Below are 24631 nucleotides of genomic sequence, written 5' to 3'. Positions count from 1 at the left end.
GCAACACAAACCCACAGAACAGATCTCCGCGGCCGCAGCACTTGGCGGGAGCGCCCACACAAAAGGCACGCTGAAGATGGACCCAAAACTTCCCCTTGACCTTCCCGTGAGCAATTACATTAATTACCTGCCTGCTACTAGAGGGAAGGAATACTGCGGGAGTCCTCTGCGGGAAGGAACTGGATGATTTGGGTGTCTGTGCTCTTAGGAAAGAGCATCCCGAAAGCGTCCAGCAGGTAAGGAAGGGCCCTCCTCCTTCCGCCCACCCAGCAGTTACAACAACCCCACGCCACTTTCCCAACAGTTCGGCTTATTGTTCATCACACGTTTGTTCCGGGCACCCTTCCCCTACATAAAGCGTTCCCATATGACAGGCTCAGAGCCCACGATGGGCACTGCTGCTCTCTGATCTGTAACGAGGAAGCGCAGCAGGACACGTAACAGCACGCACCCGATGGAGGCCTCACGCACAGGGCGAGCAAACAGAAGTTAGCCCGCAGCTTGCAAGGCTGCCACACTGAGTGCGGCCTGTTCTGAACTTATCACGTCACCTTCTGACGTGTCAATGCATTCAGAAAGCCGTACAGAAGGCAATTAGAGGAACAATCAGCTTGTAGAGACTTCAGAACGTGTTTATAAAAGCCTCGAGCACTTTACCCTCTCCCAAACAGCACAAGCTAGGAAAATGAGGTGTCATAGCATCCTAGAATCATTAGGGTTGGAAAACACCTCCAAGATCACCTGGTCCAACCACCCCCATCACCCATTAACCATGTCCCCAAGCCCCACGTCCAACCTCTCCTTGAACACCCCCAGGGACAGTGACTCCACCACCTCCCTGGGCAACCCGTCCCAACGCCTGACCGCTCTTTCTGAGAAGAAATGTCTCCTCATTTCCAGCCTGAACCTCCCCTGGCACAACTCGAGGCCGTTCCCTCTGGTCCTATCCCTGGTTACCTGTGAGAAGAGGCCGACCCCCAGCTCCCCACACCTCCCTTTCAGGCAGCTGCAGAGAGCAATGAGGTCTGCCCTGAGCCTCCCACACCGAGGTGCCGCAGGGCTGGGGGCGCAGGACACGACCCCGCTCCCTGCCGCACCACCGGGGGGGGGGGGGTATCCGGGCCGCGGAGGAGCGGGCGGGGAACGGAAACCTCCAGGGCCGGGTCGGGGGGGGGGTGGTGGGGGGGGGAGCGGGGCCCTGCCCAGCCACGAGGCCGCGGCGGGGCCGAGGCCGGGAGCTCGGAGCGGGGCCCGGGGCCAGGATGGGAAACCGGGGAGGGGGAACCGGGGGGGGAACGGGGAATGGGGGGGGGGCGGCACCGGGAGCGGGGGGGGGGGGGGGGGCACCGGGAGCAGGCCCGCGGTGAGGCCCGGGATGGGGGGGTGCGGGGGGGGGGGGGGAAGGCCCGGCCGGGTGCGGCTCGGCCCCGGGAATGGGGTGAGGGAACGGGGCCGGGGGCGCGGGGCAGGGCCCGGCGGAGGGGCAGGGACGGGACCGAACCGGGCCGGGCCGCACTCACCGGCCCTGCTCCGCCCGCGGCCTCCTCAGCAGCAGCGGCAGCAGGCAGGCGCCTCCACCTCCCCTCACGCACTTCCGCTTCGCTCCCGCCCGCCCGCGGAGGCTGCCGGGAGCCGTAGTCCACCCCCCACCGCTCCCCTCCGCGGGCAGCGCCGCGCGGACTACAACTCCCAGCACCCCCCGCTCAGCGCGGCGCACGGCGCGGCTTCCGCCTCCCTCTCCCTCGCCCGCTCCCTGGCGCCAGGGAGGGCCGCAAAATGGCGGCGGGGCCCTGGCGGGCGGTGCCCAGCCCTCAGCGCCCAGCCCGGGGCCCTGTCACGGGCCGAGCCCCGCCGTTTGCCTCCGAACCCCCAGCCCCGGGGACGCAGCGAGGCGAGGCGCGGGCGCTTGTCCGTTTTTATTGTTGGAGGTTGTCCAAATGCACGACACTGACACGAGGGCGCGGGGTGCCCCCCACCAGCCCCACGCCCGCCGTCCCCACACGTCCCCGGCCGAGCTCTATTTACAGTATTCACATCCATTGTACCCAGCAAGTTAAATAACTACATTATTACACCACACGTCCGGGGCGGGGGGAGGAGGGGGGCGGCTCTTGGCAGGCTGCTAGGGTGAGGGTGTCAGTCTGATAAGGTGCATGTTTAAAAAAAAATAATAATAAAGAAATAAAAACGAGAACGAAGAGAGAAACCAGGAGGCCCCGGTGCGGGCAGGGGGCCGGTGGCCGCCTTGCCGGGGCCTCGCGCCGCCCGGGCTCCCCGCGGCGGGGCCGGGTGCAGGTGGCGGGCGGAGGGGAGCAGCGCGGTGTTTCTTCTGACAACAGCTACGGGTCTGCGCGGGAGGCCGGTGGTGGCACGTGCGCGGTGGCCCCGCGGGGACATCTGCCAGGGCCAGGCCATCACAGCACCTCTGCGGGGATGAGGAGAGAAGGGATTTGCTGTCAGAGCTGGAGCAGCCGCAGTGTTGCCCCACACACAGCCCCCCCCTTGTCTCTCACCTGTGACCTGAGGGGGTTTGACCACGGCCTGCTTGAGGAAGGGCTCCTTGTCGCCGAAGGGGATGATGCTGCCGGGGCTGCTGCTGTGGTGGGAGAGCTCCAGCAGCTCCGGGGAGCCCTCGGTGCCGGAGAAGCCGTTCTCGTGCTTGCCGGGCTGCATGCCGTTCACCACGGGCGCCGCCACCTCCTTGGTCGGGGAGCTTTGGGGTGGGAAGTCGGGTTTGAGCCAGGCTCCCCGCGCTCCTCGCCCCACTGCCCGCCCCTGTGCTCACCTCGGCTGCAGCCCCTCGCCCGAGGGGCCCTTCAGCATCCCCGGTGACCCCGTACTCGGTGTCTCCGTCTCGGGGAGCTCCTCTGCCTTGGGCATTGGCCCCGCTCGCTTCTCACGGCCTGGGGACACGAGGAGAGCCCCAAATCAGCCCCCGGAGGCATGGGGCATGGCCAGGCAGAGAGCAGGATGGCTCTGGGGACCCCGGGCACCCCAGGGAACTGCAGGTGCTGTCCCCAGCCCTGCAGAAGGGTCCGTGTGTACCTGTGACATCCTCCTGCTCGGCTGCTTTCCCGTTCATTATCTTCTTGTCCTCCTTCTTCTGCAGGGAGAGGAGAGCCGTGAGGGGCAGCGGCAGGGAGGGGAGGGTGCTGCGGACCCCGCTGTCCCCAGCAGCTCGGAACGGGGCACGCAGGGTGGGCACCCACCTTGGCATCTGCCGCGTCCGACTTGCGCGTCCTCTTCATGATCTCCTCCAGGCGCTGCGGGGCAGACGGGGGCTTAGGCACAGCCCTCGCCAGGGGGACCTGCCCCAAATGCTGGGCAGGACCCCTTGCCTGGGGACCCCTCCCCAAGTGCCACGCGCTCAGGCGAGCCCCCAGCCCTCACCTTCTTCCTCTCCAGCCGCTCCTGCTCCTCACGCTGGAAATGCTTCTCCCGCTCCTGGCGCTGCCGCTCGGCCTCTTCGCGTGCCCTCGCCTCGGCCTCTTCCCTCTGGAGCACAGCGGGGGGCGGCAGGGATGGATGGGGTGGGGACAGCGGGGACAGGCTGAGCAGGCGGCTCAGCACAGCCCTGTTCCGTGTCCCCAGGGATGTGCTCCCCCCACAGCACCCCACTGCCACGGGCATCGCAGGGCTGGGCTGCTCCACGCTCCTGCATCCCGCTGTGGGGGGGACCCCAGGAAACCCTCCCTGCCTTCACCTCCAGTCCTGCCTTCATCCTCCAGCCCTGCCTCCATCCCCCAGCCCTACCTTCATCCCCCGGTCCTGCCTTCACCCTCCGGTCCTGCCTTCATCCCCCAGCCCCGCTTTCACCCTCCAGCCCCACCTTCACCCTCCAGTCCAGCCTCCATCCTCCACCCCACCTCTCCCTCCCCTCTCCCCCCTGCACCCCTCCACCTGTACACCCCTAACCCCGCACCCCACCACCCCAGACCTGTCTCTGCAGCCTCTCGGTCTCCTCCCGCTCAGCCCGGGCCCTCTCCTGGGCCTCGCGTTCCTCCTGCAGCCGCCGCTCCTCCTCCCGCTGCCGCGCCAGGGCCTCCCTGCGGCTCTGCTCCTCCGCCGCCTGCTGCGCCCGCTCCTCCTGCAGCCGCCTGCGGGGAGGGGACCCTCAGCGGGTTTCGGGGGCTGGGGACCAGGGGGCTGAACTGGGGGGACACCCACCTCTCCCGCTCCTCCTGCTCCCGACGTTCCCGTTCCTCCCGCTCCCGCTGCTCGCGGGCCTGGCGCCGCTTCTCCGCCAGCAGCCGGGCGGCCTCCTCCCGGTCCGTGGTGCCGGCTGGCGGTCTGCTGGGGGGGGTGGCCACAGCGGGGCTGGGGGCTGCGGGGGCCGGGGGGGCTGTGGGGTGCACACGGCGTCAGTGCTGCTCCCGCTCCCCCTGGCCCTGCCGTCCCCATGGCCACCCCGTCCATACCGACCTGCTGTCGGCTCTGCGGGCACCCTGGGGGGGTCGGAGGGGGCCGAGCCCCTCTCCTCCTCCTTCTTCTCCCGTGCCTTCACCTGGCCCTCCTGCTCGCCCCGCTCGTCCCGGGCTTTGGCACGCACCTTGGGGGACGAATGGGCGCTGCGGGGCAGGGGCGGCTTGTGGGGGGAGCCGAGGGCCGGGCTGGGGGACGCCGGACGGCCTTTGGGGGTGGCGGGGGACGAGGGACGGTTCTTGGGGCCAGGGCTGCAAATGGAGAGAGAAATGGGGGGGTTAGCGGGCCGGGGCAGCCCCCCGGGGCACAGGGTGGCGGTTTTGGGTCCCTACCTGCTGTCCCCTGCAGGCAGGAGCCGGGGCTGTGCCCCGGGCAGCGACTGCCGCTTCTTGAGGCTGCGTTCGCGGGACAAGGCGCTGCGCTCCTTGGCGTTCTCCCGCTCCTTCTCCTTCTTCTCCTTCTTCTTCTGCTCCGGCCACGGAGAGACAGCGTCAGTGTTTGGCATGGCCGGGAGCTGGGCCGTGCCCCGCGGCCGCCCCGGCACAGCCAGCACCCACGGGTGTCCCCGCGGGAGGTGAGACTCACGGGCGAGGACTCGGTCCGGCGGCGCGGCGTCACGTCGGGGCTGCCGGCGGGGCCCTTCCGCCGCTCCCAGCAGCGGTGCTGCAGGCGGTGGTTGTGGCAGGGGCTGAGGGGGCTGGCGGAGGCCGAGCGGGGGCACACGGGCACTGCGGGGCCGGAGCAGCAGCGCCGTCAGAACGCGGGCGGCACAGCACCAGCACCACCAGCTCCTGGTGGCTGCGGGCGCCTTCCTCACAGCCCCGTGGTGGAGCGGTCCCAGCCCCCTGCCCTGCGTGGTCCCGTGCCCCCCCTGCTCTCACCCTGCTCCTTGCCGTTCCCAGCCAGCGTCACGGCGCTCCGGCTGCGCGCGAGGAAGGACAGGGTGGGTGTCATCAGCCGGTCCACGATGCTGCTCTCCCAGGGGCTCAGCTGCAAGCTGCGGTCTGAGAAGGGAGAGGAGCCCTCAGCGCTCCCCAGAGCCCCCCAGCACCACCCCGAGCCCCTCTCCTTCAGCCCCACAGCTGCGAAGCCCAGGAGTGCCCAAACCTCAGCTGCAACGGGGTTGTCCTGGCATGGACAACCATGGCACTGCACGGGTGCACACGCTGGTGGGTGACCAGGCACCCATGGGACGGCGCTGTGGCAGGACGACGACGTTATCCCCATGCCCCATTCCGAAATGCACCCGCAGCGAGCGGCACGAGCAGCATTGGGGCCAGCTCTGCTCCCCGCCGCCCTTTCCACCGGTCCCCTCCTCGTACCCGCTGCTGGCGCACACCCTCCTCGTGCACCCCGTCCCGGTGAGACCGAGACCGAGCCCTCAGCGCAGGGCTGCTGCAGGGCACTGCACCGTGCCCTTGCCCCAAAGGAGACGCGCTGAAGCTGCCAGGCATGTCACAGGAGCCAGGCCAGGCTCGCAGCACCCGAGGAACAGTGGCCTGCAGCGACGCTGCTGGCTCAGCTGGGCACGGGGACGCTGCCAGCTGCCCTCCGGTGCCTGCTGCTGGCACCCAACACCCCACGGCCACATGGATAGCACACGCAGGGACGGGGACCCTGTGCTCCTCTCCATCGGGACCCCCGGCCAGGCAGGGAGCAGGACCTCGCTGCCGGGAGGGGAGAAAACAGAGACATTGGAGCAATGGTGGGGACTCAGCACCGAGTCCAGCACCGGTGCAGGACACAAGACGATGTCGACAGCCCTGGGGGTGCCCCCCCCGGCTGAGCCCCAGAGCGGGGGCCGTCGGGAGCCGCCTGCATCAGCTGCTCCAGCTATTTATACCCGGCGGTGCGCGCCCATCTCCAGGCAACCCAGAAACACAACAGCAGCCCCGGCGCTGGACACAGCCCCGCGGCACGGCCAGCAGCCCCGGGCAGCTCGCCCAAGCCACGACGACCTCACGGCACCCGGCGCAGCGCTGCACCCACGGTGCCCCGAGGCACCCGGCCCCGGGACGGGCGTCACGGTGGGCACCGGCCCCGAGCAGGCTCCAGGTGGTGGGCAGCCCCGTGCTGCAGCTGCCTCTGCACCCATCGGACGCGGCTCGCACCCATCCGGCTCGCACAGCACAAGCTGCCCTGGGGCAGGGAGCAAAAAGGCTCCCTGATCCCCATCCCAGTCCCTATCCCAGTGCCACCACCCAGTGCTCCTCCTCCTTCTCCTCCCAGCCGGCTCTGCCATGCCCCGTGGCTGGGCAAGGAGCCACCGGCCGGCTCCGGCCTCCTCCTGCAAGAGAAAACAGCGAACGGCTTCTCCTCTCCGCGGGCACCGTGCGGAACGGCAGGGTCGGGGGGGCGTGGGTGGGCGCTGCCTGCCTGGGGGGGGGGTCCCTAGCGTGGGGTGGGGGCCGGGCTGTGCCCCCCTGCGCTGCGGGCACACGCAAAGGGCTCTTACTTCTACTGGGAGAGTTCCAGAGGGTGGCGGAAGATTTGGAGAGCCGCTTGTTGATTATAGAGTCGACGTGTTTGGGGAGGTTTACGGCGGACACCGAGCACCGGCTCGCACCTGGAGGAGGGAAAAGACACAAGGGCATTAAGGTCGGGGGGCTGGGCTGGGGTCCCCCCGCATGCAGCATGCACTGACGTGGGGCTGTGGGGCTGCGGAGGGGCAGGGGGCAGGAGGAGGACGTGGTACGGAGAGGCTGGGACCGGGGGCGACGTTGTCCGGGGACAGGCTGCGCGGCGCTGGCGTCCCGCACGGCCTCGCGAGCCCCGCTCATGCTGGAGTCATGCAGGGATCTCGTCTTCGGGGACCGGAGCAGCTCCTGGCCCTGCCACCCTGGGGTCCCCACAACCCGGTCTGGACCTCGAAAGCTGCCAGCCAGGAGCAGCAGGACAAGACAGACACGGGACGACTCTCCCAGCAGCTCCGGTTCTCCGTGGCAGCACCAGGATGGTGCTGGGGGACAGCAACGCCTCGGCAGGGCGCTGGGAGCCCTCTGCCCCAGCCGGGCAGACAGAGAGCCCGCCGATGGAGGAGGCAGCAGCCAGGGCAGCAAACAAGAGCACTGGTGGCAGCGCTGGCCGCGTGTCCCCACGGGAGGTGGCAGGGGAACCCGGAGAGCGTCCCCTTGCCAAACCCTGCCAGGCACCGCACGGCGGGGGAAGAGATCTGATCCCGAGTGTGCCACGAGCCACAGCCGGGCACGCAGCGCCTGTACAAACCACGTCTGTACGCGCAGCACCTGCACGCACAGCACCTCTACACAGCCTGACCAGGCACCGCCGCACACCCGACGCTGGCACACGCAGCCCAGCCAGGCGCAGCCGGGGCTGCCGCAGCCACCCCGTGGCACGAGGGGAGCAGCCGTGGCTCAGGGACGTGGCGCTCCTCACCATGCTGTAGGCTATACCCCAGCCCTGTCCCCTCGGGACAGGGCGTTGGGACCTCCGCACGCAGAACCGTGGTGCCAGCACCACTAGAGAGGTGTCCCCGAGGAGAGGAGCCCGCTGTGGGGCACGAGCATCCCGCAGGGGGCACAGTGCAGCCACGCACACCGGGGGCACACACAGCCCTGCTCACCCCCACGTTGGGGCCAAACGCTGCCCCCACACAGCAGGAGGACGCGGGGACACGCCGCAGCACAAATCCCAATGAGTGGGCAACGTCCTTGCACGGCTCCACAACCTCACCCGGCTGCCAGAGCCGCACCACGTCCCGCGGCCGCCCCACAGCCCTGCGCGGGACGCAGACTGCAGAAGGGAGGACGCAGCCTCCGGTCACAGCCAGCCTGCAGGGCACGGAGCCACGAGAAACGGGAAGAGCCGAGGGGTCCCACCGGGCCCCGGCACAGCGCGGCGGGGTGACGACGTAGCAGAAAAGCAGCACGCTGGGTTTGGTGGCACTCATCCCCCTCGCCCAAGCACCGCCGAGCCGAGCCGAGCTGTCACCCCGGGCCCTGGGGGCCCCGCTGCGCGCCCAGCCCCGCACTCACCGTCCTTGTGCGCGGAGGAGCCGTGGTGCAGGGCCCCAGCCCACGACCACCGCTGCTGCCGGATCTCTGCCCACGTCTTCTTGGCCGAGCGCTGGATGGCCGCCTCGTAGCGCTCCTGCCCGGGGAGAGGGACGGGCTCAGGCTGGGATCGGGCAGCGGGGACAGGACTGCCCGGAGACCCCCAGCCTGGGGCTGTCACAGCCACGGGGACACTCGCAGAGAGAAGGGACAGTGACGCCCGCCCTGGCTGAGGCACACGTGTGCCCGAGGGGCCCTGGATGGGCTGACGGAGCCCCGATGGGGCTGCACATCCCCGCTGTGCCAGCCCCCAACCCCACCAGCCCCCGGCCCCACCTTGTTCTTCTCCAGCTTCTGCCTCTGCCGCTCCTCCAGGACGGCGCGGCGCTTCTCCGCCTTCAGCCGCTGCTCCTCCAGGCGCTTGCGGCGATCCTCCAGCTGCTTCTCCCGCAGCAGCTTGGCCTTCTCCTCCTTCTCCAGCCACAGCACCCGCTTGGCAGCTGCAGGGGGGAGCCCGGGCAGGGGGGGTCGCACCCTCGCACAGCCCCCCGGTGGGACGCTGCTCCCCAGGGACCCGGAGAGCCCCGGGGCCGCGGTGGGGACGCGTGGCAGTGGCCGCGGCACGGGGCCGAGCGGCTCCCCGGGTGTGCGGGGCCGGCAGCATCGCAGCGTGGCGAGGCGAGGGAGGAGTTTGGGCGAGGACAAAAGGGAGCCCGGGAGCCCGCCGAACCGCTCGGGGAAAACAATGGGGGAATGAGGGTGGAAAGAGCGCGGGGACCAGGGGGCCCCATGGGCGGCGCGGGGGCTCCGCCGCCCCGAGCTGCTGCCTGCCCACGGGATGGAGCCGGGCTCCCACGCAGCCAGGGGCACCCGCACTGAACTGGGGGGCGCTGGGGAGCCCCGAGATCGTCTGGTGTGCAGGGCAATGCAGCGGGGTCACCCATGTGCTGGGGGGGGCAGACCCGCAGGCACAGCTGCTTCTGCCCTGCGGGCTCAGCCTGCTAATAGCAGCTAATGGGATTGCCAGCGACCTGGCCAAGCTCCTTAGCTGCCCCGCCTGCCCCTTTCCCATCCACTTTCACTCCCAGCGCGCACCCGTGGGGCTCCGGGGGCTCACAGCACCCCAAATCCACCAGCCCCGTGCTCCCCTGCTGCTCACCCAGGTACTTGGCCCGCTCCTCGCGCCGCTCCTTGGCCTGCTTGTGCCTCGCCTGGGCTTTCTGGGCGTCTGCAGCGGGGAGAAACGGTCAGAGCAGCGCCTGTACCCGCACCCCGCTCCCCCACGAGACACGGAGCAGCACCCATGGGTGCCGGCGTCCCCGTAGGGCTGCGCCCCCGGGGCCACCCACCTTGCTTGGGTCTGGGGCTGGCGGCCGAAGCCGGCGATGCTGCAGCTGGGGCCGAGCGGTCGCCCTTGGGGGGCACGTCCTTTGGGGGTCCGGCCGCGCTGCCCGGGGGGCTCTTGGCATCTGGGGGGGGCCCTTTGCTGGCGGCGGGGTCCTGGGGGGTGCTCCCGGGGGGCAGCGTCTCTGCCGGGCAGGGGGCAGCAGGGACGGGGTGCGGCTGGCCGGCGGCGTGGGGCGATGCCTCTTCTTTGGGGTGCTCCATCGCGGGGGGACGGGGAGGTCCGGGGGGGGGCTGCTTGCACCAGGGGGGGACGCTCTCCGCTGAAGGGGCCACGGCTGGAGGGATGGGGGAGACGGGCTGTCCTGACGGCGCGGCGGCTGCGGGAACGGGTCGGTCACACTGCGGGGCGCCGCTCTCCGTGGAGGGGGGGACGGTGGGGGGGACGGGGCCGGCGGGCTGTCCTGGGGGGGTGACGGCCGGAGGGACGGGCGGGATGCTCGTTTTGGAGGGGGTGACGGCCGGAGGGACGGGCGAGGCGGGCTGTCCTGGGGGGGTGATGGCCGTAGGGACGGGTCGGTCGCGCTGTAGGGGGGGGCTGTCTCCATGCAGGGTGCCCCCAGGCGAGGGGGGCTGCACGGCGAGGGGCAGCACGCTGTCTCCCATCGGGGACGGTGTCTTCCCTGCAACACACATAGAGAGGAGGTGGTCAGTGCACGGGGGGGGAGTCGGAGCGGCCCTGTCCCCCTCCAAAAACCCTGGGGGGGCGAGCAGCGTGGCAGCAAGGCTGCCCCCGGCCGCAGGGGCTGGGCACTGTCCCCTGGGTGCTGCCACCGTCCCGGGGGGACCCCCCACGCCGCCCCACGCCGGGTGCCAGGCGCCACCCGCACAAAGCACAGCGCGAGCGGCCGGGGCTCCGCCAGGCACCGCGGCCACAAAGCCGCCCTTCTTCCCCCGGCAGCTGCTGCCCCACTGCGGGGGGCTGGACGCGGGGACCCCACGCCGGGCACCCAAGGGTGGCTTTGGGGACCCACGGGCTTCCCGGAGGATGTGGGGCCGCTTCCGCCGGCGCGGCCGGAGGCAGGATGGGCGCGGGCCCCTCGGCCTGACGTCACCGCTGTGCCCGTGTCCCCCAGCGCCGCGGCACGCTGCGGCCGTGGCCCGCGCACAACCATTAACTCATGCCCCAGGAATGCACACGAGGCCGCCGCCGCCGCAAGAAAACAACCCCCTCCCCGCTCAACGGTCCCGCGCCGTGGCCGCTCGGTGCACCCCGGGGTGCCCCCCCAAAAAAAGCAGCGCCCTTTGGGCACCGCTGGCACGGAGCACCCAGGGAAGCGGCTCCATCCTGGGCGGTCCTGCTGGGACGTGGTGCTGGTGGCTCTGCGCAGCTGTGGGATGTGCTGGGGCCACCTGTGGGTCCTGTATGGCCGTGGCACCCCGTGGATATCAGCAACCCCCTGCAGTCAATCACCGAACGCACCCTTGGGGATCGCAGCCCCGATCGCCGTGCAGCAGGAGGGGTCACTGCCTCTCCCTGGGGAATGACACCCGTGTCCCCAAGCGGCTGCACGGGGACCCGGTGAGCCAAGGAGCTGCTGCGGGAAGCGGCTCTCGCCCCGGGGCGCTGTCACGCAGGGAGCTCGGCCGTGTTTGCAGAGCTCTCTGCAATCTTCGGAGACGGGCAAAGTATGGGCTGTGCAAACACCGGCCGGCGCCGCTCCTCCGCACCGCGGCCAGGCGATCCCAGGGGACAGCCCCGGGCTGCACTGGGAGGCACCGCCAGGAACCCCTCCACCCATGGGCGCAGGGTCCAGGGTTCCCAGCACCCCCACTGGGGGCTCTGCAGCTTGCGGGAGCTCCGGGTGCTCCCTGGATGGGCTCGGGCTAGCTGGGGCTGCGCTGGCCGCCCCACGGCAGGACGCGGCCAGCCCCAGCCCTCCCGCAGCCTTTCCGGGTATTTTGTGCCGCAGGAAGCCGGCCCGTCCCTTGGCCCGATCCTGCACATCCCACATCCCGCAGGACAGCCCCGTCCCGCTGCACCCAGCAGCCCCAAGGAAGGCTCCCCCCACCCGCTCCCAACACAAGTGTGACGCAGCCCGCGGGGCCACCACTTGAGCCGAAGCCTCACGGTCGGGCTGACACCTCGGAACAGATGGACATAACTCCCCCGAGCCCCCCAAGGTGCGCCCGGCCGTGCCGGGGGGGTGCCATCCTGCCACCCATCGCTGCGGGGCACCGAGCCACCAGCACAGCCCGCGGGCAGGACCCGTCCCACCCCGCTGCCCGCAGGGACGGCGGCACCCACGGCCGGGGCAGGGCCGCGGGGCACGGCCAAAACCCCGGGAGCCGCAGCCCAAGCGGGGCCAGCCCTGCGCCATCTGTCCCTGTCGCTGCTCCGGCACGGCAGCTGCCCTGAAACCCAACGCTGCCGGCGCCCAGGCGGGCGGGGGCCCCTCTGCCCCGGCCTGGGGCATTCCAGAGGGGATTAGCTCCCGGCCCCCAGACACGGCTCCCCTTCAGCCCCCAGCCCGGGCGGCACCGGTGGGGGACGTGGGACGGTGCTGTGCCCAGAGCAGTGGGACCACAGTGGGCTGTGGGGCCGGGAAGGGTGCTGGGCACCCGGCGAGGTGCTGCACCCCGATGCCAGGACCACCACGGGGGCAGAGCTGCGGTGCCGGGAGCCCATCCCAGCTCCTCTCATGGCTCCTTGTGGCCTGGACACCAGGCATCGCGGTGCCATCGGGCGCCACCAGCCCCTCCGGCACGTGGCCGGGGCTGCTCAGCCAGGCAGAGGCAATTCCCCGGTGCCGTGAAGCGAGAGCACATCGAAGCCCGGGGGCGGCTCTCGGAAGGAGAGCAGCCTGCGCCACCCGGCCGCAGTGGAGCCCTGCGGGGGCTTCCCACGACGGGAGGGCAGGGGCAGGGGAGGGCAGCCCGGTGTGCTTTCACCTCGCTTCCCCCCGCTGCGCCGTATCCTCACGTACCCGCTCCGTGGCACAGCCGGGCCCACCGCAGCGTCCCCAGGCTGTCCCCAGTTTGGGCAGGTCTGGGGACGTTGGACAGGGCTTATCCTGACCCAAGGAGGGGAGGTGGGCACAGCAGGGGCCTGCCCGTGGCTGCTGCAGAGCCACCCCAACGGGGATGATGTCCTAGTGCCTGGACAACAGCCCCCAGCCACCTTTGCCACTGCCACCCCAGGGCACAAGTCCCTGCACGGGGGTAAGGATGGCACCCGCGCTGCGTGGGGACAAGACCCCGATGCCAGCCTCAGCCCTGGAGCCACCGATGGCTCTCCAGAGCCTGCAGCCCCGTGGGGACGCACGCACGGCCTCGGCCCTTCCTGGTGCTGCTGCTCTCCAGCTGCCTCCCCCACCTGGATGGCACCACCAGCTCCACGAGGGGGAAGGATGCGCCCCCAGGGCCTCTCCTCATCTTCAGCAGGTCCCGGTGCCGCCTGCATGGAGCAGGGAGGCAGCAGCAGCCCCAGGGGCTGGGATTGCTCTGTGGGTGCTGGCATCCAGCAGGGACAGGGGCTGCCACCAGAGCCCCGTGGGGTGCACGGGGGTGCTGAGAGCCCCAGTGCTGCCCCCGTCCCACCCCACCTCACCATGACTCAGATGAACCTCAGGGACATCCCCTGCCCGGTCCCACCCAGCTCCAGGGGATTTGCCCGTGCTGCAGCATCCCTCACACCTGGATGGGGCAGGGACAGTGAGTAAGCATCCCCAGCACATCCCCAGCACGTCCCCAGCATGTCCTGGCCGCCCATGCAGGCGCAGCGCTGACGCACGCCCTCGTCCCCATCTCAGATGCGGGCGACGCGCAGAGCGAGCATCAGCAGCCCTGCGCCGTGGGGGTGGTGGCTGGTGGCACCCCGGCAGCTGCACACGGCGGGGACACCCCGTCCCCAGTGGGGAGGGTCCCAGGAGCCAGCCCCACGCACTGCCAGGGCAGCAGCAGGGCCGCAGGGGGAGCAGGCGGGGGTCCCGCTGCCCACCCGCTCCTGGGGGTCGGCGCGGTGAGGGGGGCACAGGGCTGCAGCCCCAGGGCAGGGCGTGCAGGGACACCACGGCCCGGCGGTGACGTGCTGAGAGCAACAAGGGGAACTTGGGAGCTGGGATCTCGTGGCCAGAGCGGGGCCAGAGCTCGGGGGGGGGTTTCCAGGGTTTAAAATACCCGCAGAGGAAAGCAGAACGCGCTGGAGCTGCTCCTGGGCGCCGCCACCCCAGCGATAAAACTTTCCACTTGGCCGTGGTCACGGCGCGGTCCTGACTGGAGCGAGGGGCCTGGGCACCTGCCTGCCGTCCGTCTGGGCAGCGCCGACATGAGGTGCCCTCGTCCTTGGGGCGACCCACACCGCCGCCACCCCATGCCCTGCTCCTGCAAAGCTGCCCGCGAGCATCACGCTGGGAAATCACAAAGCTGGCTCGGAGGCAGGGCTCTGCTCCCATCAGATTCAGGCTGCTCGGAGAGCAGGGGCTCAGCACCTCCAAAAAATAGGTCCTGAGCTTCGTAAGGTGGCTGCGGGCACCTACTGGGGGCTGGGGTGCTGCAGGATCCAGCTCCGCGCCTGGGCAGCTGCCCTTGCTGCCACTGCCCTCCGTCCCCGTCCCTGCTTGGAGCCCTGCGAGGAGCGAGAGCCGCGCTGGCTATTTTGGACATGGCACCACGGGACTGTCACATCGCCGCCCCGCACGTCGCATCACGTTGCTCTGACGCTTTCGCAGCAGCGGCTCCGCTCGCGGCCCGGAGCTGGGCGAGTCGCTCCCGGCGCTGCCTTCTCCCAAACGCAGGCGCTGGCGGGCGACCAGCTCGCCCTGCACCCTCCCTGCGCTCCGTGCCAGGGGGAGGAAGGGCTGGAGAAACCGAGGCAGACCCAAATAAGCACCAAGCCCTGCCTGCTCCGTGCCCTGTGCCCTGCTCCTCGCCCCACCAGCTCGCCATGGGGCAGTGCCCCCCGTGCACCCCTCTGCTGGATCCTCCGCTGCGACCATCCGCACCGCCGGGGGAGTCCCTGTGCCTGCTGGAGGCCAGGACGAGGCAAACCCCGCAGGTCTGGGGCCTCCAACCTGCATTATTTTGGGAGTCATGGAGCAGCGTGGGCTTCCTGGCCCTTTGGGTCACCCACATAAGGATCGAGGACACTTTTCAACAAGCAGCTGCAGAGGAGGATCCACGCACACGAGGGGAGCTCCCTCTGCGAGGTGGCCTCGTCCCCAGAAACCTCAACCTCGGCCCATCCTCGAGAGGCCTCCGCCAGCCTCCACGGAGGCAAGTGCCTCTGCACATGGGGGGCCAGGCTGCTGGGGGGCAGCCTCAGGGAGCGTCCCCCTTCCCCACGCAGGCCGGGGACGGCACCGAAGGGGAAGGAGATGCTCGGCTGCGCCGCAAACGAGGGGAGGCAGAGGAGGCGAGCGGAGGCAGACAAGATGTCTGCAGCGCCGTTTGTCAGGCTCGCTATCCGCAGCCAGCTCGCTCAAGAGCCTCCGATAAACGGCGAGAGGCATTTGGGCGCTCGCGGGGAGGCAGACAGCTCGTCCTGCCCTCCTCCGAGAGGGCCCGAGCGGCCGAGGCCGATGAATCACGGCGGCGCCGCGGCCCTCCCACTCGGGCGGGCTGCGGCGGGCACCGGGGGCCGAGGGGGAGGGGAGCTGCCTCTCCTCTTCCTCCATCAGTGGGAAGCGGCCCCGCCACAAAGCCCTGCTTAGTCACAGCCCCTCTCCGGCAGACACCAACCCGTCCAGGGCCAAAGAGCACTTGGCCGGAGACCCTGGAAGAAAGAGCCAAAACAAACCGGCGCCCCGAGACTCGGCCCCGCTGCCCTCTCCCCGTTTGCACCGGAGAGGCCCGGAGGCCGAGCTCCCCCCGGGGCAGCGCTGGGCACCGGCCCCGGGCACCGGCGGAGGCAGGAGAAGGGCACCGTCCCCATCGCCTCCCCGCCGGGCACCACCAGCCACCGGGCACCACCAGCCGCTCTCCTCACCCACGCCCCGGCCAAGGTGCCGGCACGCGGCACGAGTGGGGTGTGGGAAGCAGGGGGCCACCCACGCCATGGCACCCGCGCCCCACGGTGCGTGGTGGCTCCCCGGGGAGGGTGTCGGGGTGCCCGGGGTGCTGGGGCGAGGAGGGGAGCTCCGTGCCAGCATCGCCCCAGGCGGAGGAGGCGATGGCCGAGCGGAGCCCCCCGGGGAGGTCTCCTCAAGGGCAGGCTCCATCTCGCCGCAGCGCCGCGACGCAGCCGCGGGGCCGGGGGCTGCGCGCCTCCTTCCCACCGCCAAAATGGAGGGACGGGCCCGCGCCGCCGGGCTTTGTCCTCACGGGTGGATCCCCCAGCACCAAACATCTCCGGGACCCCCCTTTCCCATCCGTGGGTCCCCCCCCCCGAGGACCCCGCCACCGCCCCAGGCCCCGCCGCCACCGCCGCATCCCCGCTGGGCTCCGGCATCCGCCGCGCCAAGGGGAGCGCCAAGGGCCGCATCCGGGACCCCCGCCCGAGCGGGACAACCACTGCGGCTCTGGGGGGCTCCCTCACCCCCATGGCCGCATCCTGCACCCCTTCCTCCCTCCCCGCCCTCTTCCCCAAGTAGCGGGGGCCGGATCCTGCACCCTCATTCCCCCCCCATCTCCAGCCCCACCGCCCTGCTCCTGTGTCCCCCCCCACCACCACCCAACCCCCAGGGGCCCGATCCGGTGCCGGTTCCCCGGAGCCTTACCGGGGGCTGCCTGGGGCTGGGGCTGGGGCTGCGGCTCCCGCCCGGCGCTGCTCCTCTCCATGGCGTGGCGGGGAGGCGCAGAGGGCTGGCCGAGCCGTGCCGAGCCGTGCCGCGCCGCCCCGCTCCCCCCAGCCCGGTGGGGGAGGACGCTCCGAGCTCCCCGCCCCGGCCCCGGGCCTCCGGCGGGGCTGGGGAACCGGGCAGGCTGGGGGGGCTTCGCCCACCGACCCCGCTCCGTGCCCCCCAGGCCGATCCCTCAGCCCTGCGCTCGCCCGCCTGCGTCCCCGGTTCTTCTCTCCCGAATTCTGGGGCTCGCTCCCACCGGCGTTTGGCGATGCTCCGGTAACCGACGGGACCCTCTGCCCCCAAAAAGCCGTGGCCAGCACTGGGGGCACAGCTGCTGCCACCCGGGTCAGCGCTCCGCTCACCCCAAAGGGACACGGGGTTCCCTCGGCTCTTTGTGGGGTCCCACCCGCTCTCCCCCGCCACCCACACCCCGCTCATCTGCACCCAGCACCACCCAGCGCCCCGGGATTGAGGGCTTCAGCCCCACGCACCCCATCCCTACCCCAATATGGGGCAGGTCACGGCGGGACCCCCCCTTCCCAAGAGGATCAGAGCCCCCCAGCTCAGCCCCTGCCCCATGCAGCAGCCTGTAGAGCTTGTGCACCCCAAAACACGGGCACTGGGGCTCTCCAGGAGAGTGGGCAGAGCTCATGCACCCCAATAAACGGGCATTGGGGCTCCCCAAGAAAGGGGCAGAGCTCGTGCACCCCGGTATATGGGCACTGGGCATCCCCAGGAAAGGGGGCAGAGCTCGTGCACCCCAATACACTGGCACTGGGGATCCCCAGGATAGATGGCTGAGCTCATGCACCCCAAAACACGGGCACTGGGGCTCTCCAGGAGACAGGGCAGAGCTCGTGCACCCCAGAAGCAGCGGGGCGGGCAGGGACCTTGATGAGCACGGGACATGGTGATGCACGGATTCGGGTTTGTGCAGGCAGCGCCTGTTTTGGGGATGATGTCAGCGGCAGGCCAGGAGATCCCCTGCCATCCCTCCTCCTCCTCCTCTTCACCTACCCGGCAAACAGGTTTCCCCAAATCCCAGCCCTCCTCTCCGGAAATGCATTCCTCTGACTCAGGGAGCGGGCAGGGGGCTCCCAGCGGGGCAGGGGAGGGCCCGCATGGATTTGGGGGAGCACGAGGGCCATATGGGGACACCCAGCTCGGCACACCCTTGGGACCGGGGCACGGGGAGACCTCGGCAGCCTCCGGCAGGGACAGGGTGGCCCCGCTCTGTGCCACCTCCGATGTGGCCACGCGCACCGAAACCGCCCCAAAACCACCCCAAAACGCCCCAGGGCTTTGTGCTGCGGGCTCCTGGCCGGGTCAGAGCTGTGGTTTCCCCGAAACTGCTGGCAGCAGACTCCCCGCCGGGGAATGCTGCGTGGCCAAGCGTGGCTGCGGGAGCCGCAGGGCCCTCCGGGGACGGGACGGGACGGGACGGGATGGGAGCACGCAGCACAGGAGCACATCCAGATGAACCCACATCCAGGTGAACCCACAACCAAAGGTAAAACCCCAAGACAGGGAAGGGGAACAGCCCTGCTCAAGGTGCCTGCGCAGCCGAGCCTCCCTGGGGGCTGCAGCAGCCCCCCAGCCCCTCATCTGCAAGCACAGTGCACGAGGGACCCAGGGAGCGGGGCCAGGGCCACCCCACAACCTGTGTCAACAGTGCCCGAACCCTTTTCCTGGTGGAACCACAGCCCTGCAAGCCCCAGGGGGGAACAGACAGAGATGGTGCTCCATGCCCAGCGCTCCCCAGCCAGCCCGGAGCAGGGGCACGGCGAGGAAGGGGCCACCACGGAGGTTCGGGCCCTGGTGCCGTGCTCCCGGCACGGGCGGTGATGCCGAGGGCTCCCAGCAGCCGTGCTGGGCTTATACAAGAGGCAGGCAGCACCGAGCGCCCTGCTGCACCAGGGGTGCTGGGTTCGCCCCCCCCCCCCGCTCCCGTGGGTGCTGGGAGCAGCCGCCCTGCCCGAGCTCATGGAAAAATCGATGAGCTCATCACGAGCACGCCGCGCAGCCCGGGCAGCCCCAAAGCCAACCCCAAAGCCAACCGCGTTCCCCGGGTGCTTGGCAGGGGGGGCGATGCCCCCCGCCCGCTCCCCAGGGCTGGTTTGGGGAGGGGGCTGCCCCCCAGGTTGTTCCCTCTCAGCCCCAGCATCCCCCCACCCCGATCCCAAGCGGCTCAGCCTGCGGGGAAGCCAGCGGGGCGCTGAGCTCCCCTCAAATCGAAGGGTTATTAATTAAGGTAATTACAGCTGCTGCGTGGCCGCTGCCCTGCCAGCGCGTGCGTCGGCGCTGCGGGAGGCTGGGGGCAAGCGGGGAGGGGAGGGGGGCAAACAAATCCCTGCCGACGGGGCGGACATCAGCGGGCAAAGCGCTGCACGGACACCCCAACCCACCGCTCCTGCCCCCTCTGCCCCACACCCCAGGACTTTGCCCCCTCCCCAGGCTGCTCCCACCCCGCTGCCCTGCGTGCCATGGCCACAAGGGCTGATCAGAACCCCTGGCCCCAAAAAGCTCCCTGCTGACCCCCCCAGCTATAGGGCAGCGCCCCAGCAGGAACCCAGGGGTGCGGGTCTGGCCCCCGAGCTGCTCGCTATGGGGTTGGCGCTGCAGCCAGCCCCAAAGCCCCAGTGCTGCGGGACGGTGAGCCGTGGGGGCAGGTGATAAATGGGCCAGTGCCGGGCTGAGCCCTGCCCTGCCCTGCCCCAGCTCTGTAATTATCCCAGGCAGCATCTGTAATTAGTGCCCTGATGTAATGGTGCCGGTGCCGGGCAGCCTCACGCGCTCCCCGCCAGCCCCACCTCATCCTCCAGCCCCACAGCTCCAGGGCCAAGGGGGCCCCATCCTGCAACGCCACCCCTATGAGAGCCCAAATCCCTGCTTCCACTGCCAGCATCGCTGCTGCACCCCATTTTTGGGGGGGGCACGGCTGCAGCCCCGCACCCTGCCCGTGCCCTGCGGCCGCCCAGACCCACGTGCGCCGCGGCCCTATTTATTTATAGCTGCCCGGAGCCGCCTGGGCCAGCTCCAGCACATTCCCTGTGCCCGGGGGGGCCAGGGGGGAATGTCTCCCCCTACTCGGGGGGGCAGGGCAGGATCCGTCCCCAGCAGGGCTCAGCAGAGCGAGGAGCGGGCAGGATGCGGGCAGCACGGGGGGACAGAGAGGCAGCGGTGGGAATGGCCAAGCCCTGCGCTAGACCCGACCCCATAGCAGCTCAGGGCAGTCAGGGGGGGCTCTGAACCGCGGTGAGGGTGCGCTGGGGGTGGCACCACCACGCAGCACAGGGCAGCGAGCCATCCTGACCCGACACAGCCTCCTGGAGCAGCGCTGGGCACTTTATTGTAAGGCAGAGCGCTGCGCTCCCCGTGTCCAAGCAGCCTCCTCCTTCCCCCTGCTCCCTGTGCCCAGGACCCGTCCCCGTGCCCCGGACCCATCCCCGTGCCCCTTCCCACTCCTAGCACTCGCGCAGCGGCCGCGCGGCCCCGCTGGTGCTGAACCGCGCGCTCAGCACCTCCGAAGGCGCCCTCGTCTGCTGGCCCGGCTGCTGCCCACCGGCGAAGAGGGTGAAGGTGCCGGGCTCCAGGTGCCAGTGCTGCGTCCAGACGGCGCGCTGGGCGGCCAGCACCCCGAAGGACAGCTTGGTCGCCCGGCCGGCCGGCGCGGCCACGCGGCGGAAGGCCACCAGCTGCCAGCGGGGCACCGGCACCGACGGCTGCTCCCACCGCAGGTACAGCTGCACCACCTGCAAGGACCGGGGGGAGTCAGCCGAGGGGACCCCGACCCCATCCGTACCCCGTAGGGCCCCGCGTGAGCAGGGCCACCGCGCTCACCTCCTCGCCGTCCCGCTGCCCCGTGTTCTCCAGCACCACGGACACGGAGAGGTTGGCGCAGATGGGCAGCACCGGGGAGCTCAGCACCAGGTCCCGGTACTGGAAGGTGGTGTAGGACAGGCCGTACCCGAAGGGGTAGAGCGGGGCCTCCTGCCCGTAGTAGCGGTACGTCCGCCCCTCCATGGTGTAGTTCTCCATGGGGGGCACCTGCGGGAAGCGGGGCCATCAGGTGCAGGCTGGGTGGGGGCACCCCACAGCCCCCCCAGGACCACCGAGGGCTGCGGGGCGCTGCCTGCACTGCCCTTACCTGGTGCATGCCCGCTGGCCACGTGGCCGGCAGCCTGCCGGCGGGGTTGGCCCCCTGCTCGCCCAGCAGGACCCTGGCGATGGCCAGCCCGGTGGCCTGGGCGGGGAAGAAGCAGGCCAGGATGGCCCCCACGCCGTCGTGTTCCTGCGCCCAGCTCACGTCCAGGGGCCCCGCGTTGAAGAGCAGCAGGATGACGGGGCGCCCGGCGGCTGCGGGGACACGGGGTGTCACCACGAGCCCCGTGCCAAATCAGCTCCACGGGATGGGGCACGCGTGGGACCCAACTGCAGGGCGCTGTGTCCCTTTTCCTTGTCCTGTCCCTGCTGTCCCTGCCCCCGGGACACCAGGCAGCCCCCGCAGAGCCCTACCTGCCCGCACGGCGTCCTGCAGCAGCTCCAGCTGGTGGCCTGGCAGCGCCAGGTCCCTCCGGTCCTTCGCCTCCGTCTCCACATCTATCCCTGCACCGGGAGCCAAGGGACAACCCCTTACACCCCGTCCCCGCGTGTGTGTGCCCCAGGGGCAGCGCCCCTGCCCTCCGCTCCCCCCTTACCTGTCCCCAGGCACACCAGCACCACGTCGGCTCCCCGCACCGCATCCTCCACCTCTGCCCGCGAGTACTGCTGGCACCGCGGCTGCCGGCACCCCGCCGCAAAGCTGACGTTGGCCGGCAGCATCTGCAGCCCCCTCCTGCGCCAGGGGACGGCGGGGTCAGGGGACAGCAGGGACGGTGCCCCCCGGCCCCAGGGAAGGGCAGAGCCAGCCCGAGGGGTGTCCAGCACCGCGGGCTCACCGGGGCGTGTAGATGTACCGCGGCTCCGGCACCGGCGCGTAGTCCCCAAAAAGCACCCGGGGATTGTCCGCGAAGGGGCCCACCACCTGCGGGGGGCAGAGGGGGGTGAGGACGGGCACCCGCAGCCCCCCGCCACGCAGCCCGGGGCTCCCCAAAGACAGGGACACCGGGGGGCATGGAGCTGGCCGCCCTGGATCTCCGTGCGGCGCTCACCGCCAGGCGCTTGCCGGGCAGGTCGCGGGCGCGCAGGGGCAGCGTGTCCCGCTGGTTCTTCAGCAGCACGAAGCTCTTGACGGCAGCTTCCAGCGAGAGGTTGCGGTGCTCAGGGCTCTGCACCACGCTGAGGTCCAGGGCGCTGTAGGGGTTCATGGCTGGGGGGTCGAACTCCCCCAGCCGCAGCCGCGTGTAGAAGAGGGGCCGCACTCTGGCGCGCAGCGTCTGCAAGGTGCCAAAGCCTCAGCCGCGCTTTCGGCACGGGGCAGCCGGAGCCCAGAGCAGCCCCGGCTCCCTCCCGCTGACCTCCAGCGTGATGTTGCCCATGGCCAGGGCCTGGGGGATGTGCATGAAGACGTTGTTCCTCATCCCGTAGGACAGCTCCAGGTTGCAGCCAGCGTTCACCGACGCTGCCGTGCCGGAGAGAAGGGAGACCACCGGTCAGGGCTGCGCGGCGCCCGGGGTCTCCGTGCCCGTCCCCCCTGCTCACCGACGGCCGTCTCCAGGAAGGTGCGGGTGTAGCGGTGCCCCAGCATGATGAGCTCCACGGCCCCCTCGTCGCTCACCACGTAGCCCTCGAAGCCCCACTCGCCCCGCAGGATATCCGTCAGCAGCTTCTTGTTGGCGCAGGCGGGAACGCCGTTGATCCTGATGGGGAAGGGATGGGGACGGCACAAATGGGGCAGCCGGGTGGGCACAGAGCTCCCCGTGCAGCCCCCCCCCGAACTCCCCAGCACGCTCCGTACCTGTTGTAGCTGCACATGAAGCTGTAGGACCCGGCACGCACGCACGCCTGGAACTGGGGCAGGAAGGTGGTGCGCCAGTCCCGCTCCAGCACCTGTGGCAGAGACGGGGTCAGCACCCACAGGACGGGGGCCACCCACCGTCCCGTGGCCCCTGCCGCCCTCACCTTGGCATCGAAGCTGAGCCTGGAGACGGGGATGTTCTCGGGGCCCCCGTGCACGCTGAAGTGCTTGCAGCCGGCGCTGGCCTTGATGTAGCGCGGGTGCCGGCCCTGCAGCCCCTGCACGAAGCTCGCTGCCAGCTCCCCGCTCAGGAACGGGTCCTCCCCGTAGGTCTCCTGGCGGAGGGGCGAAGCGAGGCCGGGTCACCCCTTGTCCCCGCCGTGCTTCCCCCTGGGGACCCTTCCCCAGCCTCCCCACCCTCACACCCCGCAGCCAGCGCCCGCGGAGCTGCTGCCACCCTCAGGCTGCTGGGGCACGGCCCTGGGTGGCCGGATCCTGCCCCCCTTTCACCCCCCCCGACCCCATCACCCCCCTGCCCACCCCGGCACCTGGTTCCTGCCCCACAGCGGGTGCCTCATGATGTTGAGCACGGGGCTGAAGCAGCTGAGCCCCGTGTGGTCATCGTAGCGGCCGGTGGCAGCGAAGTGGTTGTGCTTGGCGCGCACCTCGGTGGCGGTGGCGTTGGCCACCCGGTACACGAGCTCGGGGCTGCGGGCAGAGCACGGGGGGGGGGGGGTCAGGACATGCCAGCAAGCTGGGTCCCCATCCCATGTTAGGTACCACCACCCCCCGGTACCTGAAAGCAGCGGCGAGCCCCAGCGCTTGGGGGAAAGCCGTGGCCCACCCGGGCGCCTCCGCGTCGCCCCGCAGGCACTCGGTGTTCCAGTTGTAGGGTGCGATGCCCAGGCGCGGGATGGGGGGCGCGGGGCCGTTCCCCAACGCTCCCCCCCTGGCTACCTGCGGGCCACAGGGGCTGAGCAGGGGCTGGGGGCCGTGCCCGCCGCCCCCCGCCGTGCCCTCACCTGCAGCACCATCTCATCAGGGCTCAGCCGGCCCAGCAGGTCCTCGAGGCGGCGGTGCCAGGGCAGCGTTGGGTCTCGGAAAGGGAAGGGCTGAGCCTCGCTCGGCTCGGGGCCCAGCACCGCGCACAGCAGCACGGCAGCAGCCCCGAGTCCCATTAATGCCGCCCTGGGACGTGCCGGGCCGGGACGAAGCAGGAAGGGAGCCCCCGGGGCTGCGGTGCGGGGGCACGCGGCTCGGCGCGCCATGGCTCTCGGCTCGCTGCAGGCTCCCGGGCTCAGCCCCGTTCCGGTGCTCCCGGCCCCGTGCAGCTCGGCAGGGCGGAGCGAGCTGCTGCCGGCCCTGCGGCAGGGGCAGAGCGGGGTCCTGGGCTCGGGGAGAGATTGGGAAGGGAATGGGAAGAGCCACGCGCATGGGATCCCCCTGAAAAGACCCTCTGTAAACAGAACCCCCCCCCATCCCCGAAGAGACCCAGGCAGCGCCATCTGAGGGGCATGCAATGTAGGGACCGTATCTCAGGGTGGAAGTGGGGCCGCCAGTCCCAGAACGGCACCAGAGCAGCACGAGGGGCACTGGGGGCACACACGTGGCACGCACAGGAGAGGCACGGGCAGCTCGTGCCCCTGGCAGGGTGGCACTTGGTGGCACGCCGCCCAGGAGCCTGGCGCTGCCGCGTCCCTGGTGAGGAGCCTGGCACTGCGGCTGGGGCAAAGGCTCGTGCAAGGTGGCAGGAGCAGCAGGAGAAGCACGGCAGGGCTGGCCTGAGCACGCAGACTGCCTGGCCACAGGTCTGGAGCCCTCACCTGTACACTGGGGACACCAGTGCCATGCCCAGGCCATGCCAAGCCCCACAGCACCACGCCAAGGCAATGCAGCCAGGCCCTGCCTCATGCCCCCTCCTGTACTCTGGCACCGTCACCCATCCCCGCCGCGGTGGCAGCCCACGTCTGTGCTCTGGCTCCCGGCTCACCCCCACGCACCCCGTGGCGGGGGCAGCCCCACGGCAGGAACAGGCACAGCCGGCCCCGGGAGGGCCCTGCTGCAGCCCAGGGCTGTGCGGCACGGCTCCGTGCTCGGGGGCACCGCTTGCCCCACTTCTGCTCCTGCCCCCAGCTGCTGGGCCTGGGTGCTCCCAGCAGGGCCACGAAGGGAAG

General features: G+C 70.7%; 3 protein-coding genes across 9 annotated transcripts in view; all 3 read right to left on the bottom strand.

The window, feature by feature from the left end:
* The window catches only part of THRAP3 (thyroid hormone receptor associated protein 3), a 34176-nt gene extending 32523 nt beyond the window's left edge, over nt 1-1653 (bottom strand). Inside the window, exon 1 of one of the 6 annotated variants that reach the window (XR_013941856.1) lies at nt 1521-1653. The gene's annotated coding sequence lies outside the window, so the exon portion shown is untranslated. The remainder of the gene's footprint in view (nt 1-1520) is intronic. The other 5 variants (XR_013941857.1, XM_080567368.1, XM_080567367.1 and 2 more) reach the window with 5 other exon arrangements.
* A 247-nt stretch (nt 1654-1900) lies between these two features.
* On the bottom strand, nt 1901-16697 carry MAP7D1 (MAP7 domain containing 1). Of its 2 annotated transcripts, XM_080567357.1 has the most exons (18): nt 16496-16593; nt 9785-10462; nt 9595-9663; nt 8772-8935; nt 8418-8532; nt 6878-6988; nt 5304-5426; nt 5008-5150; nt 4755-4888; nt 4423-4673; nt 4168-4342; nt 3938-4097; nt 3391-3495; nt 3210-3263; nt 3046-3103; nt 2786-2903; nt 2514-2713; nt 1901-2425 (listed from the first exon to the last, which is right to left on the bottom strand). In XM_080567357.1, the coding sequence occupies exons 1-18, from the start codon at nt 16554-16556 to the stop codon at nt 2415-2417; spliced, it is 2730 nt and encodes a 909-aa protein (XP_080423483.1). In that variant the 5' UTR covers nt 16557-16593; the 3' UTR covers nt 1901-2414. The 2 variants fall into 2 exon arrangements, with proteins under 2 accessions (XP_080423483.1, XP_080423484.1); XM_080567358.1 differs by lacking the exon at nt 6878-6988 and having other exon boundaries at nt 16496-16697.
* Nucleotides 16698-19889: 3192 nt separating this feature from the next.
* On the bottom strand, nt 19890-24631 carry LOC308182540 (uncharacterized protein). Its single transcript, XM_080567374.1, has 14 exons — nt 23480-24631; nt 23254-23414; nt 23006-23165; nt 22622-22792; nt 22458-22549; nt 22202-22359; nt 22018-22121; nt 21712-21936; nt 21499-21584; nt 21259-21395; nt 21077-21166; nt 20709-20917; nt 20402-20608; nt 19890-20313 (listed from the first exon to the last, which is right to left on the bottom strand). Exons 1-14 carry the CDS (start codon nt 23960-23962, stop codon nt 20026-20028), a joined length of 2571 nt encoding a protein of 856 aa, XP_080423500.1. The 5' UTR covers nt 23963-24631; the 3' UTR covers nt 19890-20025.

The sequence above is a fragment of the Anser brachyrhynchus genome, assembly GCF_964034855.1.
Source record: "Anser brachyrhynchus genome assembly, chromosome: 24".
In the NCBI taxonomy this organism is placed as follows: domain Eukaryota; kingdom Metazoa; phylum Chordata; class Aves; order Anseriformes; family Anatidae; genus Anser; species Anser brachyrhynchus.
Note: the sequence above shows the minus strand (reverse complement) of the source record. Positions and strands in the feature narration are given on the sequence as shown.